Raw genomic sequence first — 18,260 nt, forward strand, 5'->3', positions numbered from 1 at the left:
GCTTGACTAGGTCTTTCCTTGCAGCACTGGACCACATGACTGGACAATAATTAAGATTAGACAAAACTAGAGCCTGCAGGACTTGCTTTTTGGAGACAGCCCTCTCCCCATCTTTACAACTATTGAATCTACACGTTTCGGCCATGACAATTTACAATTTAAGGTAACACCAAGTAATTTAGTCTCGTAAACTTGTTCAACAGCCACACCATTCATTACCAGATACAGCTGAGGTCTAGAACTTAGGGAATGGATGGGGACGTGCCTGCCTGCCCCCCCCCTCCTGTTTCCTGTAGTCCACGATCAACTCCTTGGTCTTACTGACATTGAGGGATAGGTTGTTGTCCTACGTCAGCCTACGTACAGTATACAGCAGATAGTTATCTTGAACGGATGATCTTATAAGGAGTCTAAAGAAGATAAAGCACTTCCTGCCTGTATAGAATGGTCCCAGAGAACTTCACACACTGTCACCACACATACCTCACCACATCCCACAGTGTGACTGTTGTAGGTGCAGTGTTATATTATGATGTCATCACGTGAGATGTGTCTTTGCTAGTAAACTTCATGTTGAGTAACTAAGAAAATAAAGACACAACCACAGTCTCCAAAATTAGAAAGGGGTTTTGTGAAAGAAAATCCAATGATGCTCCAGTTTACAAAATGTAAAAAAAAAATGTTGCTTAAGGCCCCCAAATGGCTAGGGCCGGCCCTAATTCATAGGTGCCTTTTCACTCAGAAAAGTTATATTAAAATGGGCTTAACATGTGATATTAAAAGGGGCTTGTTCATGTTGGTGTCATTCTCTCCACATAAAAGCGTAGTCCTGTATTTGTATGCTACTCCTTGAAATGTCAGTACCCTCGTTGTCTCTGCCGTCCCGAGCAGGCTGTTACTAGTTACCACAGCCACAAAGTCATAGCTCTGGCTAAACCTCGCCTATTTCCAAAATGTTTCTTCTAAAAAATCTGATGTTAAACCTAACCTTAACCACAACCTTATATTAAGACCAAAAAGCTTTTTTCCCCCATACATTTTTATGATATCCATTTTTACTTTGTGGCTTCAATAACTAGTGTCAACCGACCCGAGCGCCCCGTTCTGAACTTCAACAACCGTGAGAGGTCTGCTGAAGTTAAAACTGTACAGGGAACGAAGAGGCGCCCGCTTTCATCACCTAGTTTTTTTTCTCTCATTCTTGGAACGATGGAGTTGAATCCAAAGAGGACTGTTTTGACGTTGCTTTTGATCCAATGTAAGTACTTTTGCACTTCTATGGATTTAGATTAAGATTAGAAAACGTTATTTTGCTAAACGTGTCAACTGCCAGAGATATTCCAGTGCAATACAGGCTACTGATGCAATTGTATCAACGCTATGATTACGCTAGTTGGCTCTCTATGGAAAGTATACAAATGTTTCTAAAGGCTCCCCTGAGATACCTGGGCACAAGATAACGTTGCTTCAATCTCTCAGTGACATTCCTTTGAAAACATCAGTACAGATGAGGCTGGAGGGGTACCAAAATATTTAAGATATTATGGATATCGGGAATAGAAGACTGCATTTGGAGTGCGGTGTATTGTGATTTTAGGACTAGTTATCCGCTAGATTTAGAAAGAGAGTGTTTTCTGCAGTTGAACGTCAAGAGTGTTGGGAAAGCAGCACTATTGCAGGTTAGATCAGGCTCTATTGCATTTCCATGTGTTCTCAGGTGAGAGCTGGGTTGGCAACCCGGTGAGATATTCTGTTGCCTGAAGCTATGAAAATGATTGTCAGCCAGGCATGCTCATACACTACATCACCAAGAGTATGTGGACAGCTGCTCGTCGAACATGTCGTTCCAAAATCATGTGTTAATATGGAGTTGGTCCCTCCTTTTGCCACTATAACAGCCTCCACTCTTCTGGGAAGGCTTTCCACAAGATGTTGGAACAATGCTGCTGAGACTTGCTTCCATTCAGCCAAGAGCATTAATGAGGTCGGGCACTGATGTTGGAGCTTAGGCTTGGAGCGCAGTTGGTGTTCCAATTCATCTCAAAGGTGTTCAATGGGGTTGAGGTCAGGGCTCTGTGCAGACCAGTCAAGTTCTTCCACACCGATCTCGACAAACCATTTCTGTATGGACCTCACTTTGTGCCCGAGGCCACTGTCATGCTGAAACAGGAAAGGGCCTTCCCCAAACTGTTGCTATGGAACTAAGGGACCTAAGGGACCTAGCCCGAACCATGAAAACCAGCCCCAGACCATTATTCATCCTCCACCAATTTTTACAGTTGGTACTACGCATTGGGGCAGGTAGCGTTCTCCTGGCATCCACCAAACCCAGATTCATCCGTCGGACTGCCAGATTATGAAGCGGGATTCATCACGCCAGAGAAAGCGTTTCCACTGCTCCAGAGTCCAATGGCAGTGAGCTTTACACCACTCCAGCCGACACTTGGCATTGTGCATGGTGATCTTAGGCTTTTGTGTGGCTACTCGGCCACGGAAATCAATTTCATGAAGCTCCCGACGAACAGTTATTGTGCAGCCGTTGCTTCCAGAGGCAGTTTGGAACTCGATAATGAGTGTTGCATCCAATGACAGATGATTTTTACGCACTATGCCCTTCAGCACTCTGTGGTCCCATTCTGTGAGCTTGTGTGGCCTACCACTTTGTGCCTGAGCTGTTGTTGCTCCTAGACGTTTCCACTTCACAATAACAGCACTTACAGTTGACCGGGGCAGCTCTAGCAGGGCAGAAATTTGACGAACTGACTTGTTGGAAGGTGGCATCTTATGACGGTGCCACGTTGAAAGTCACTTAGCTCTTCAAGAAGGCGATTCTACAGCCAATGTTTTGTCTTTGGAGATTGCATGGCTGTGCGCTCGATTTTATATACCTGTCAACAAGGGGTGTGGCTCAAATAGCTGAATCCACTCATTTGAAGGGGCGTCCACATACTTTTGTATATACAGTGTATCCTCATGATGAGGTTTACAATGAGCTGTGCGAAGGAGGAGGACACACCTACTTCTCTGGCAGAGGTTTGTAGAGGTGTGTAGAAGAGCGTGCTGCGACAACATTCAGAAAGCCACCGACTTCATTCTTTCGACTCTTGCCCGAAGAGTTTCAAAGCGTAGTTAAAATGACACAGTTAGGCAACTGTATATTAATGTATGGCATGGTTCCTCCCTGTTTTCCCTGGGAGAGATGCCGACTGCAGTTCTCACCCGCCTAAACAAGCCATGTTCGCTATCATGTCATGCAGCTGTTTGAAATGTTAGAGATGGTGAAAAGGACAGCATATATTGGTTCAGGGACTACAGATTTGATTGACCACCTGACATGACCAGCACGATCTCTATTTTTTTCTGGTCTTGATTAGAGGTCGACCGATTAGAGGTTGTAGTTATTATAGGAATTATGACGCGTCAACTATTTCTCTCTATACCATTTGTATTTCATATACCTTTGACTATTGGATGTTCTTATGCACTTTAGTATTGCCAGCCTAATCTCAGGAGTGGATAGGCTTGAAGTCATAAACAGCGTTGTAAATCAAATATTGCTAAGAGCTCCTCGCAAACGCAGTGAAGTGCTGTTTGAATGAATGCTTACAATCCTGCTGCTGCCTACCACCGCTCAGTCAGACTGCTCTATCAAATATCAAATCATAGACTTAATTATAATAAACACACAGAAATACGAGCCTTTGGTTATTAATATGGTCAAATCCGGAAACTATCATTTTGAAAACAAAAGTTTATTCTTTCAGTGAAATATGGAACCATTCCGTATTTTGTCGATCGAGTGGCATCCCTAAGTTTAAATATTGCTGTTACATTGCACAACCTTCAATGTTATGTCGTAATTATGTAAAATTCTGGCAAATTAATTACGGTCTTTGTTAGGAAGAAACACAGTTCGCAACGAGCCAGGCGGCCCAAATTGTTGCATATACCCTGACTCTGCTTGCACTGAATGCAAGAGAAGTGACACAACTTCCCTAGTTAATATTGCCTGCTAACATGCATTTATTTTAACTAAATATGCAGGTTTAAAAGAATATACTTCTGTATTGATTTTAAGAAAGGCATCGATGTTTATGGTTAGGTACATTTGTGCAACGAATGTGCTTTTTTTGTGAATGCGCTTTTGTTAAATCATCATCCGTTTGGCGAAGTTGAAGTAGGCTGTGATTCGATGATAAATTAACAGGCACCGCAGTGATTATATGCAACGCAGGACAAGCTAGATAACCTAGTAATATCATCAACCATGTGTAGTTAACTAGTGATTATGTGAAGATTGATTGTTTTTTATAAGATAAGTTTAATGCTAGCTAGCAATTTACCTTGGCTCATCGCAGCCACAAGGTCCTTTTGACGCTGCACTCGCGTAACAGGTGGTCAGCCTGCCACGCAGTTCCCTCATGGGTTGCAATGTAATCGGCCATAATTGGCGTCCAAAAATGCAGATTACCGATTGTTATGAAAACTTGAAACCATGCCGATTAATCGGTCGACCTCTAATCTTGATTATTGTGTCCAGTCATATGGTCAAGTGCTCTAAAGAAAGTCCAAGTCAAGCTGCAGCTGGCCCAGAACTGAGCGGCACGTCTTGATCTTCAATGTAATCAAAGGGCTAATATAAACACTATGCCTGCCAGTCTCTCTTGGCTACGAGTTGAGGAGAGACTGACTGCGTCACCTCTTGCTTTTATAAGAAACATCAATGTGTTCAAATTCCAAATTGTTTGCATAGTCAACTTACACACAGCACTGACAGACACACTTACCCCACCAGACATGTCACCAGGGGTCTTTTCACAGTTCTCCAGGTCCCGAACAAATTCAAGGAAACATACAGTATTATACAGAGCCATGAGTGCATGGAACTCCCTTCCATCTCATATAGCGCAAGTGAACAGCAAACTTGGTTTCAAAAAACAGATAAAGCAACACCTCACAGCACAATGCCTCTCCCCCATGTGATCTACTTGTTGTGTGTATGTACTGGCATGTATGTGTAACTGATAGATGCACACACACACTGCATGATCATATTTTTCAATGTATGCAAATTGTAAAGTATTTTGTATATAATGTCTTTCTCGTTATATGTCGAACCCCAGTAATACTAGCTGTTGCCATTGGCGTCGGTTAATGGGGATCCTAATAAATCGAATCAAATCAAATAAACTCCCAATAGACATGGATTCACCAGAGTCCTCCACTACCCCGCCACTGTCCAATGAGGTGCTCAGTCAGTCACAGAGCAGGGATCTAAAGTGGGTTATCCAGCTTGCTGCACACAATGCACCCAGCCGGCTGGAACCACATTGGGACTGAATCAGCAAGGTTTACCCAGGGCCAGTGGGGACTCTCTCTGTATCTCTATCTCTCTCTGTATCTCTCTCTGTATATCTCTTTGTATCTCTCGCTCTCTCTCTCTCACACCTACTCATTCCAGAGTTTCTCTTTACTTCTACAATGTTCTACATGCAGCCTTCTACAATGTTCTACATTGTAGAATAACAGCGAAGACATCGGCACAATGAAATAACACAGACGGAAATCATTTAGTAGCCAAGAAACATCCATCAGTGTGACCACAACTCACGCGTGTGACTAATAAGGTGATCGTCACCTGCTCACATCCTGTTCTGCCCCGCCACTCTAGCAGGTGGATTCATCTCAAGGTTGCATCCAAAATAGCATCCTAGTTCATATGTAGTGCACTACTTTTGACCAGGGCCCATAGGGAATAGCCTGGTCTAAAGTAGTGCACTACACAGGGAATATGGTGTCACTTGGAGCCTTTGGCCCTCTCACAGCCCTGTTTTAGTGTTTGGATGTGACCTGACTCATTGAAGGCATGCTGAACCACGATAGCACTTAAGTGACTATACTATCATATCTTAGCTGTCTAGTAGTATGGAGGAAAATGCTGCAAACTACAGAACCGGGATCCCTATTTCTCTATTTGTTTGGAAGGGTAAAGTTCACCTGGCCTGTGTTAGGTTAGGCCCTGTATGGTATGTGAACTTAACCTGAGTGTGGTGTTTGGTGTTGGTAATTTGGCAGACGCTCTTACCCAGAGCGACTTGTAGTTTTGTAAGACAAGTAATGAGTAAAACCTTTCCTCAATAAAGCAGCTATCAGCCAAGTCAGTGCTGGTAAGACAAGACAAGTGTAGTGCGAGAAAAGGGAACGGGTGTTAGCTCCAAAAAGAAAAGTGTTTTATTCTTACTCGGCGTCTCTCTGTTCAGCGTCGGCTCTGTTATAGACCTTATGGATGGCGCCGTGACGTGACTCGTCGTTCTGTCGTCCCGAAAGGCCTCGCCAGTGGATTGATATCACTCACCCTCATCTCAGTAGGCCCCCTCGGCTACTGTGTGTCCTCTGTAAGCAGCCACTGCACTGACACGTCTGCACCTTAGACCAGCAATCTGTGCACACTGTCGTGCTTCGACTCGTCCAGATTGGGGATCACACGCAGCCAGATCCCGGTCTCTAGTCGAATCCATCTTCAAGCGCTGTTGGGAAATGTAAGGCCGTTGGAATTCTTACCTTGCTTTTACAATAGAACAATGAGAGCACTTCGGTCTGCTGTATGTGTGAATTGTGATAAATGCTAGCAAGGTCGTCTAAAAACCAGAGTTGAGTGTTATTACCACTGTCGTTATATTTTGAGCTTCAGTTCACATGGTGGAAAAATACTTTCTTTACTTTTCACTATGGATGCCTAAGGTGTTATGCCTTGAAGGATGTGTTTGAATGTCTCTGACATCTTTACTATCGCAAAACCTGACACTGCACAGTACTACATTGCCGTTGGTATTAGGAATTTGTTGTTATTCCTGGTACAGCCATAGTATCCTGGGAACAAGGATAACACACACACGCGCACTTACATGCGCACACGCGTAAAAGCTAAGCACCTCATAGCACATATCACAGACGAAGAAGGTGTGGTGTTTTTTTGTTTTTGTTTTTGACATTCAATTCATCTCCCCCGTCTTACACAACCCTGAACCTCGCTGCTGCAGCATATTTGTGGTGGAGGAGAGTGTTATTTATGATAGCAGTGTGATCTCTCTCTCTCTCTCTCGCTCTCCCTCTCTCCCTCTGCAGGTTGGAGCATCCCCCGGTCCCTATCCTTTAATGTGGGGACGGCAGGAGCCAAGGTATTCTCTGGACCTGCCCTCGAGGAGTTTGGATACACCGTGAAACAGTTCAGAAATCACCAGGGAAAATGGTGAGACGAGACTACGGAGTCATGCATAGGCCGCCCTACACAAGCAGTACAGAGTGGTAGAAAGTGCTAGACAGTGTTACGTTCTGACATGGTAAGAACAGCATCTCAGCACCTCCACAGATGCACACTTGCACTACGCTGTGCTGATGTACAGTAGCACTGTGTCCAAATCACTCTCGCACGCCGTACAGGGGACAGGAGAGCTAAAAACAAGCCCGAGCTTCGTTTGGGTCTGAGAGATCCAGAACTGTTGTGTAGCTGCTGGATTTGGAACCCCTGCGGTGGGCATCCGTTTTCTCAAGCTAATGCTGTTCCTGTTCTTACAGTAGGTCACATGACCCTCAGCAGGGTTGGCAACAGAGCAAGATCTAGGCACTTCAACACTATACTACACACACACACACACACACACACACACACACACACACACACACATGCCCACACACTCACATTATAGAGTTATACTGCTGATCACCACAGAGCAGACCGTCACAGACAGGGTTCTTGGGTTCACGTCTCGCTCACACACACACACTTCCTGTAGTCCGTAGTGCCGCCTGTCTGCATCCGGGAGATCTCAGAGGAGACATTTTCCTTTTGAATACATCTCTCCAGGGACATAGCTGCTTTCCTTTCGTTTCCCATCATAAACAAACATGGAGACTGAGCCTGGGTTAACCTATGGCGTATTAACTATGCGTGGATGGAAACATTGTTAACAAAGGAAAGGGCTCTGAGAAACATTTAACTTGGGAAATGATTGAGAAACACAAATAACTAGATGTCCACCTCTTACGCTGATGATGGGTTGTATAATTGCGTCAAGGACTTAAGTGGACTTCAATTGAATGTGGTTTTGACTAACCTCGTCCCCGGACTGACTCAACAGGAAGAGAGCTGGCTGGTGGACGAGACTAGGTTTTGACAAAATGACAGTGGAAAGAGGTTTACGGTTTCGTCATTTGTAATCTTGATAAATACCCCATTTGAAATGAGAGGCATAAAGACCTCGTAACCCCAGAGAAAAGAGGTGCCTTGTTGCGTTGAAAGCCAGAGTGTATGACATCACAGAGATGGCCAGGTGAAAGTTCTCTCCCTTTGTCTAATTGGCTGCCTCCTGTCTCAGAATGTGGGCTTTGGCTCTAACACAAAGTCAGTGGGGGAGTTTTGGGATATTCAGAGAAACCACACCGAAACACGAATGCCAACCATTGGCAAACGTGTACCAAGTTCATAATGTTTCTTTAGTTGTCATCCCGTCACCATGGGAAAAGGCGTCGAACTCACAAAGTAAAAGAGACTAATGGCTGTTGACTTTCAGAAATCAGGCAATGTGTAAACATAAAAAAAAAAAAACTCTAAACCAAATACACAGCTTACCACTATTATGGCAAAATGAGGATGTTTAAAACCACTGGAACAGTGCTTGCCCCGACACGCAGTGAGGGCTTTGGCTCTAACACAAAGTCAGTAGGAGCGTCTGGGAGTTTTGGGATATTCGGAGAAACCACAGCGAAACACGAATGCCAACCGTTGGCAAACGTGTACCAAGTTCACAATGGAACTGAAATGTTTCTTCAGCTGTAACCAGTGGAATACATGTTAATATCTGTAGAAACTAGCATGGTCGAGGAAGTGCTGTTATCTGACAAGCCTATTCTCCTGCATACTACTGATACCAGAGGTCATGCTTTGGGCTTCTATCCTGTCTTTATTCGGTTTAATATCACACCAACACACTGTGTCCTGGCCAAAAAAAGATATACAGTCATGACTGAAATTATAGGCACCCTTGATAAATATGAGCCAAAAAAAAGACTGTATAAAATAAACAATACAAATACTGAGCGATATTGTACACTGAAAACAATGGAGAGACAGAAATAGAGAACACGCGTGTCAAATCCGTTTGTCATCTGTCACCATGGGAAAAGGCACAGAACTCCCAAATTAAAAGAGACAAATGGTTGTTGACAGACCATGTGTAAAAAATAAAAATACACCGCTTACCGCCATTATGGCCAAAATGAGGACGTTTAAAACCACTGGCACGGTGGTAAACTTCCCTGGTAGCGGACCCAAGTGTATCTTGCCCCGACGCGCAGTGAGAAATAATTTAGGAGGCAAAGAAAAGGCCAAGGGCCATCTCCAAATCTCCAATTAGAAGCCACCTTCAGGCCAATTGGCTATTTGGAAGGGTTGCCATTAAAAAAATAAAGCCTTTATTGAAAGCAACCAACAAAATGTAAATGTTTGAAGTTTGCTAAACGGCATTGGCACTTGGATTTGTACCGGGTGCTATGGTCCGATGAGACGAAAACAGAGCTTTTTTGGCCATGCACACCAGTGGTGGGTTGGGCCTCAAATGAAGGATGCATAATGCAGAAAAGAACCTCGTACCCACTGTAAAATATGGTGGTGGATCTTTGATGTTATGGGCCTATTTTGCTTCAACTGGTCCTGGGATCCTTGTTAAGGTCGACGACATCATGAAATATACCGAGTACCAGGGCATTCATCTGGTTGCCACTGCCAGGAGGCTGAAACTTGGCTGCAAGGGGTTCTTCCAGCACACATCGAAATCTTCAAAGAAATGGTTAATTGACCACAAAATCAACATTTTGTAATTGCCATCTCTGTCTCCGGACTTGAACCACATTGAAAACCTCGAAGAGGGCAGTTCATAAGCGCAGAGGATATCAAGGATCTGGAAAGATTCTGCATGGAGGAATCAAAGTGCAATTATCCTCGCAAGGGGGGAGTGCACAAAGTATTGAAAACAGGGTTGCCGTTCATTTTTAGATAATTTTTTATTACTTGTTTAATCAAATATTTACATTTGAAATGTTTTTGGAGCATCGGTATTTAAACAATAAGCACTAGAACCCAGGATTATTTGTGTGTTATCTCCCGACTAAGACCTGCAGCTATTCCCTCCGCAAGGCTATCAAACAAGCTAAGCGTCAGTACAGAGACAAAGTAGAATCTCAATTCAACGGCTCAGACACAAGAGGCATGTGGCAGGGTCTACAGTCAATCACGGACTACAAGAAGAAATCCAGCCCAGTCACGGACCAGGATGTCCTGCTCCCAGGGAGACTAAATAACTTTTTTGCCCGCTTTGAGGACAATACAGTGCCACTGACACGGCCTGCAACGAAAACATGCGGTCTCTCCTTCACTGCAGCCGAGGTGAGTAAGACATTTAAACGTGTTAACCCTCGCAAGGCTGCAGGCCCAGACGGCATCCCCAGCCGCGCCCTCAGAGCATGCGCAGACCAGCTGGCCGGTGTGTTTACGGACATATTCAATCAATCCCTATACCAGTCTGCTGTTCCCACATGCTTCAAGAGGGCCACCATTGTTCCTGTTCCCAAGAAAGCTAAGGTAACTGAGCTAAACGGCTACCGCCCCGTAGCACTCACTTCAGGTCCACAGACGATGCAATCTCAACCATACTGCACACTGCCTAACCCATCTGGGAAAGAGGAATACCTATGTGAGAATGCTGTTCATCGACTACAGCTCGGCATTCAACACCATAGTACCCTCCAAGCTCGTCATCAAGCTCGAGACCCTGGGTCTCGACCCCGCCCTGTGCAACTGGGTACTGGACTTCCTGACGGGCCGCCCCCAGGTGGTGAGGGTAGGCAACAACATCTCCTCCCCGCTGATCCTCAACACTGGGGCCCCACAAGGGTGCGTTCTGAGCCCTCTCCTGTACTCCCTGTTCACCCACGACTGCGTGGCCACGCACGCCTCCAACTCAATCATCAAGTTTGCGGACGACACAACAGTGGTAGGCTTGATTACCAACAACGACGAGACGGCCTACAGGGAGGAGGTGAGGGCCCTCGGAGTGTGGTGTCAGGAAAATAACCTCACACTCAACGTCAACAAAACTAAGGAGATGATTGTGGACTTCAGGAAACAGCAGAGGGAACACCCCCCTATCCACATCGATGGAACAGTAGTGGAGAGGGTAGCAAGTTTTAAGTTCCTCGGCATACACATCACAGACAAACTGAATTGGTCCACTCACACAGACAGCATTGTGAAGAAGGCGCAGCAGCGCCTCTTCAACCTCAGGAGGCTGAAGAAATTCGGCTTGTCACCAAAATCACTCACAAACTTCTACAGATGCACAATCGAGAGCATCCTGGCGGGCTGTATCACCGCCTGGTACGGCAACTGCTCCGCCCTCAACCGCAAGGCTCTCCAGAGGGTAGTGAGGTCTGCACAACGCATCACCGGGGGCAAACTACCTGCCCTCCAGGACACCTACACCACCCGATGTCAAAGGAAGGCCATAAAGATCATCAAGGATGACCCCGCTATCATCCAGAAGGCGAGGTCAGTACAGGTGCATCAAAGCTGGGACCAAGAGACTGAAAAACAGCTTCTATCTCAAGGCCATCAGACTGTTAAACAGCCACCACTAACATTGAGTGGCTGCTGCCAACACACTGACACTGACTCAACTCCAGCCACTTTAATAATGGGAATTGGTGGGAAATGATGTAAATATATCACTAGCCACTTTAAACAATGCTACCTTATATAATGTTACTTACCCTACATTATTCATCTCATATGCATACGTATATACTGTACTCTATATCATCGACTGTATCCTTATGTAATACATGTATCACTAGCCACTTTAACTATGCCACTTTGTTTACATACTCATCTCATATGTATATACTGTACTCGATACCATCTACTGTATCTTGCCTATGCTGCTCTGTACCATCACTCATTCATATATCCTTATGTACATATTCTTTATCCCCTTACACTGTGTACAAGACAGTAGTTTTGGAATTGTTAGTTAGATTACTTGTTATTACTGCATTGTCGGAACTAGAAGCACAAGCATTTCGCTACACTCGCATTAACATCTGCTAACCATGTGTATGTGACAAATAAAATTTGATTTGATTTGTTATTATCACACGACAATGCCTGGGTTCGACGGCCTTATTGCTTTTATAAAATGGTGCCAATATGTTTTTTTTTTTAAACGATGAATGACATTAAAAACATTATTAAAAATGTTATTTTAATGAGTAAATTCGTTTTATTTCACCCTTCCACCAGATAATATAGTCCCGGCCAAAAATCCAGTTATTAGTTCTGAGGTTCTGAAGTTTGTAACCAAACAGGCTGGTCGTTAATTCTATTCTCTAATTCATGCAGTCAGCATGCCAATTGCACGCTCCCTTAAAACTTAAAACATCTGTGGCATTGTCTTGTGTGACAAAACTGCACATTTTAGAGTGGCCTTTTATTGTCCCCAGCACAAGGTGCACCTGTGTAAAAAAAAGCTTCTTCATATACCACACCTGTCAGGTGGTTGGATTATCTTGGCATAGGAGAAATGCTCACTAACATGGATGAAAACAAATTTGTGCACAAAATTTGAGAGAAAAAAGCTATTTGTGCGTATGGAACATTTCTGGGATCTTTTATTTCAGCTGATGGGATCAACACTTTACATGATGAGTCTATATTTTTGTTTTGTATAAATTGACTGGCTGGGTTGTGATAAATCTAATGGAACTGTTAACAGGCATTACACATGGAATGTGGGGATTGTGGTGCTATAACTATCAACCAATCAGCATCCAGGATCCAAACTAACCCGTTTTATAAAGCTCAGTAATTGTACTATATATTTTATACTGCCTTTTTTTGCTCTCCTTTATCAAGGGTACCGATAATTTCGGTCATGACTGAAGATTCAAAGCCAGCAGAATATGAAATAGTTTACAGATCAGCTGCTGAGTGGTCTCTCTGTTCACACTGTAGTTGGTGGCAGGTAGCCTAGTGGTTAGTGCGTTGGGCCAGTAACTGAAAAGTTGCTAGATCGAATCCCTGAGCTGACAGGGTAAAAATCTATTGTTCTGCCCCTGAACAAGGCAGTTAACCCACTGTTCCTAGGCTGTCATTGTAAATAAGAATTTGTTCTTAACTGACTTGCCTAATTAAAACAAATAAAAGTAGTCTAGCAAGGTGGGGCTTTCCTCAGTGATGTGTAATGGAGTGGGCTTCAAGAAAGGATAATGAGTGTGACTTGTTTCTAGTGTGGTAGGCTGGTCTGACGTCATGCTGTGTAATATAGTGGCCGTGTGTGTCCTGACTGATTGACTCACATGGCAGTAACACCATGGATCCTGAGCCACCAACAGCACTGGCACTGGTCATTATGGCTCTCTCCTTCTCATGCAACAGGCAGAGTCTGAAAACATCCTTTCACTGTAAATGTCGCTGTCCTTTGCCCTTCAGGGTTAAGGTGTTTATTATACTTTCCCCCCTAAGGTTAACTGTCAATGATGACCTTGGTAGAGTATGTGTTTACCTTCCACATCTGTAGATAATGAAAAACTCTGTAACTGCCATTGTCTTGTTGTGAATGTATGTACTGTATCCAAATATGAAGTACAAGGACAGTAACATCAGTGTATTCCCTAACATACCTACAATGGTATGAGCTACCAATAATTGTGTGTAATTTAGACATACATGCCATTGTAATTATTATGTAATCAGTATGCAAATGTCTGTCTGTCTGTCTGCCTGCCTGCTTGTCTGTATGCATGCATGCGTGTGTGTTCCCCCAGGTTGCTGGTTGGTTCTCCCTGGAGTGGATACAAACAGGACAGGAAAGGAGACATCTACAAGTGTGAGATCAGAGGGTCCAGTTCAGGCTGCCAGAGACTCAACCTGCAGAGTAAGACATAGTTCATACTCTTCATATTGTATATACTTTATACTCAATCTGCAGAGTAAGACATAGTTCATACTCTTCATATTGTATATACTTTATACTCAACCTGCAGAGTAAGACATTCTTCATATTTTATATACTTTATACTCAACCTGCAGAGTAAGACATAGTTCATACTCTTCATATTGTATATACTTTATACTCAACCTGCAGAGTAAGACAGTTCATACTCTTCATATTGTATATACTTTATACTCAACCTGCAGAGTAAGACATAGTTCATATTGTATATACTTTATACTCAACTTGCAGAGTAAGACATATTTCATACTCTTCATATGGTATATACTTTATACTCAACCTGGAGAGTAAGACATAGTTCATATTGTATATACTTTATACTCAACCTGGAGAGTAAGACATACTTCGTACTCTTAATACATACATTATACTCAACCTAGAGAGTAAGACATACTTCGTCCTCTTAATACATACTTTATACTCAACCTGCAGAGTAAGACATACTTAATACTCTTCATATTGTATATACTTTATACTCAACCTGGAGAGTAAGACATGCTTCATACTCTTAATACATACTTTATACTCAACCTGGAGAGTAAGACATATTTCGTACTCTTAATACATACTTTATACTCAACCTGGAGAGTAAGACATATTTCGTACTCTTAATACATACTTTATACTCAACCTAGAGAATAAGACACACTTCGTACTCTTAATTCATACTTTATACTCAACCTAGAGAGTAAGACACACTTCGTGCTCTTCCTACATACTTCATACTCAACCTAAAGAGTAAGACATACTTCACACATACTTCATACTCAACCTACAGAGTAAGACATACTTCATACATACTTCATACTCAACCTAAAGAGTAAGACATACTTCACACATACTTCATACTCAACCTACAGAGTAAGACATACTTCATACATACTTCATACTCAACCTAAAGAGTAAGACATACTTCACACATACTTCATACTCAACCTAAAGAGTAAGACATACTTCACACATACTTCATACTCAACCTGGAGAGTAAGACATTTATGCGTTTCATACGACATTCAAACAGCTCCAGCTATTCATTAGCCCTGGTCCCAGATCTGTTTGTGCTCTTGCCAACTCCATTGCTCTTATTGTCAAACTAAACATGGAATTGGCATTACATTCCATAAAGTGTTGGCAAGGGAGCAGAAACAGGCTAGCGCCCAGGCTAGCGCCCAGGCTAGCTATTCCTTCTCCCCTTCTGTATCTCTATAAACTCCTGCCCTTTTTTAGCAGTCGCTGTATCTCCTAGCATTAGCTTGTGTTTCCCCACATTATTCCATTTAAATCCCATTTGAACCCGGTCAAATCAGTCTGTCAGTCAGAGCGATGGCCACTGTGGTTAGAAAAGGAACTGTGTTCTTCGGAGTGTTGCAAGATCTCATTGTGCGTTTTCATGAATGTTGAGCACTGTAATTGCACCATGAGAATGTATTCGTTACCGAATACAAGGACACTGTAACAATGTATTTTCTCTCTCCTGTACTTCAGACTCAGTCAGCATGTCAACAGTGAAGAACATCAATGTCAACATGAGTCTGGGGCTAACCCTCACCCACACAGCTACAGAAGATAAGTTCATGGTAAACCTGTTTTTATACACCACTACATCTGTATCGAACTTCTAGCTATCCTAACCCTAATCTTCACCCACACAGCCACACAAGATACATCCATGGTTAACAGGTTTGGAATCATTGCATCTGATTCTTTACAGCCACACAAGATCGATTCATGGTTAACACTTTTGGAATGATTACATCTGATTATTTACAGCCACACAAGATAGATTCATCATGATCAACAGCTTTAACGTCACTGCAGCTGGAGAGTTCATATAAGATCTTATCAGTCAATCAATCCCACATGTTTAGGGACTTGGGATTGATAGCCTGAATGTAATGTTGCTTTGGATGTTTTACCTTATATCTTGTTCTCCTGGTAGACATGTGGACCTCTGTGGGCTCAGAAGTGTGGCAGCCAGTATTATTACCCAGGGATCTGTGCAGAAGTGAACCCTCTCTTCAAACCCCTGTCTTCGTTCTCACCCGCCCTTCAAAGTAAGAGTCCTTCCTCATTTGAAACATCCTTAGCCTACGAGTTATGTATTGTTTTCACCATTGATTAAAAGTATAAATTAAAGCTTGAGTCCTCATTTGAAACAATAACAAAGCGTCCTCCCCACCCCCGTTGTGCTAAAAAGCTAAGGGGTGGGGCTAGAGAAAGGTAACCACTCTCAACTTCCTAGAAAGAGCCGCGGGTGTACATTTTCCACCACATTTTGAGGGTCTGTATTGTTTATTTGCATTTATGTTGTTCACAAGTGTACACATTGCCGTAAAACAAGCTTATATTTTGTGTTCTGATAGGGTACCAAAAAGTTGAACTAAAGCTCGTGAGGCATTTCTAAGTTCTATTCTTCAAGAACCAATGGGTACACAGCTGTAGAAAAATGGATGTGGCAACTAAGGATTCTAGCTTTCAGTCCTACTGTATGTCATATTTAACGCCCCTTCGTGGTTGGAGTTATGAATGATTACCATGGAAAATGCACGTGTTGACATGAACTCAATTCTTATCTTGTCTTTCCAGCTTGTGGGGGTCCAATGGATATTGCTATTATTGTGGATGGATCCAACAGTATATATCCCTGGCCACCAGTTGTGGCTTTCCTCAAGAAACTGTTGGAGAATTTAGATATTGGACCGGATAATACTCAGGTAAGTGTGCTCACAGTTATCAATGTATATAATTTGCCATTTGTCGAGGTTATTGACAATGCATCTTTTAAAGGCAATGTCGTCCCCCCCCCCCCCCCATCCGCAGAGATCTCATTCATGGTTAACACTGCATATATCAGCTCAGTCGGAGATCGCCTTTAAAAGCTGCATTGTGGACCACCCGCAGTCGGATTGAATCTTGGCCCGAGTAAATGATCTATCCCTATCTGTTTTTGTTGACTTTATGTTCATGTTTTCAGGCAAGTATTATACAGTACGGGGTTGAGCCAGTCGTTGAATTCCATCTGAACGCCTACAAAACCAAAGACTCGATCATTGCGGCTGCAGCGAACATTCTCCAGAGGGAAGGCCTGGAGACAAACACCTTCCGCGCCATTGAATTTGCTCGGTGTGTCTCAGTCTACAACACTTTCTATTCTTGCAGTGTCAACATAGTCTAAATTCTGCACCCCAAATGGCACCCTATTCCCTACATAGTGCACTACTTCTGGCCAGAAATAGTACACTATGTGGGTGCCATTAGGGAGGCAAGCCTAAGGCATTTCCTCCTGTTCTCTACCAGTCAATGGGTCCTTAGGATCACTCTTTTGTTGCTGCAAATTTTCCTGTGCAGCAGGAAATGCAAACTTGTAGTCTATTCAAGGTTTACAAAGGCTTCTAAAGTTTGTAATTTCCACTTTAAAATGTCAAACTTTCCACTTTAAAATGTCAGATCAAGCCCTACAAAGAAATGTAATTAGAAGCCACATAATAATTCACATTTTCTGTTGCTGCAGGATTATTTGCTGTAGAAAAGTGGCTCAAATTAAGATCCTACATCCCAATGATGCAGACAATTACATTGATGAAAGCAACAATCATTCCACAATATTAAAGCTGATCCACCCACAAAAACTATTTTTTTTAAATACAAAAATATCCTACAAGTGATCGTGACCCTCATGTAATTTAAATATATATATCCTGACTCTGTTGACTCAACATATTTATAAAAAATAACAAAAGGATTAGAATCTCTCTGTGCATACTGAACCCCCCCCCCCCCCCCCCCTCCCCAAATGGGGTTAGAATTGAGCACTTGAATGGAATAGAATGGAATACAACACAATGAAATGTGTTCCGAACAAACGTTTTAGAAGCTTTTTCTTTACATTGGGTATTGAATTGGGTTGGAATATGTTGAGATGGGACACTTTTTTGACCTCGTGTCTCAGACAGAACGCGTTCCTGCCCGGGAACGGGGCTCGACCCGGAGCCAGCAAAGTGATGGTGGTGGTGACGGACGGAGAGTCTCACGACAAGAACCTCCGAGACGACGTCATCAGGAAGTGTGAGAGTGAGAAGATCACCCGCTTTGGTATTGCTGTGAGTAAATATCCCACTTATTTGGTTGAACCTTTATTCATCCAGGTGAGTCTCTCGTTGACATAAAATCTCTTTAGCAAAAGACACCTGGATATAC

General features: G+C 43.1%; 1 protein-coding gene across 2 annotated transcripts in view; it reads left to right on the top strand.

Moving 5' to 3' along the window:
- The first annotated feature begins 815 nt into the window (after positions 1-815).
- LOC110523919 (integrin alpha-2) overlaps positions 816-18,260 on the top strand; it is a 33,208-nt gene continuing 15,763 nt past the window's right edge. Inside the window, exons 1-8 of one of the 2 annotated variants that reach the window (XM_036977636.2) lie at positions 816-1,258; positions 7,126-7,249; positions 13,876-13,985; positions 15,549-15,640; positions 16,003-16,117; positions 16,650-16,777; positions 17,038-17,186; positions 18,013-18,163. In XM_036977636.2, the coding sequence (XP_036833531.2) occupies positions 1,210-1,258; positions 7,126-7,249; positions 13,876-13,985; positions 15,549-15,640; positions 16,003-16,117; positions 16,650-16,777; positions 17,038-17,186; positions 18,013-18,163 (918 nt within the window). In that variant the 5' untranslated portion in view covers positions 816-1,209. Of the gene's footprint in view, positions 1,259-6,206; positions 6,540-7,125; positions 7,250-13,875; positions 13,986-15,548; positions 15,641-16,002; positions 16,118-16,649; positions 16,778-17,037; positions 17,187-18,012; positions 18,164-18,260 lie in introns of those variants that run through there. The other variant, XM_090234984.1, reaches the window with a different exon arrangement.

The sequence above is a fragment of the Oncorhynchus mykiss genome, chromosome 5, assembly GCF_057628025.1.
Source record: "Oncorhynchus mykiss isolate SJ-2025 chromosome 5, ASM5762802v1, whole genome shotgun sequence".
NCBI lineage: Eukaryota > Metazoa > Chordata > Actinopteri > Salmoniformes > Salmonidae > Oncorhynchus > Oncorhynchus mykiss.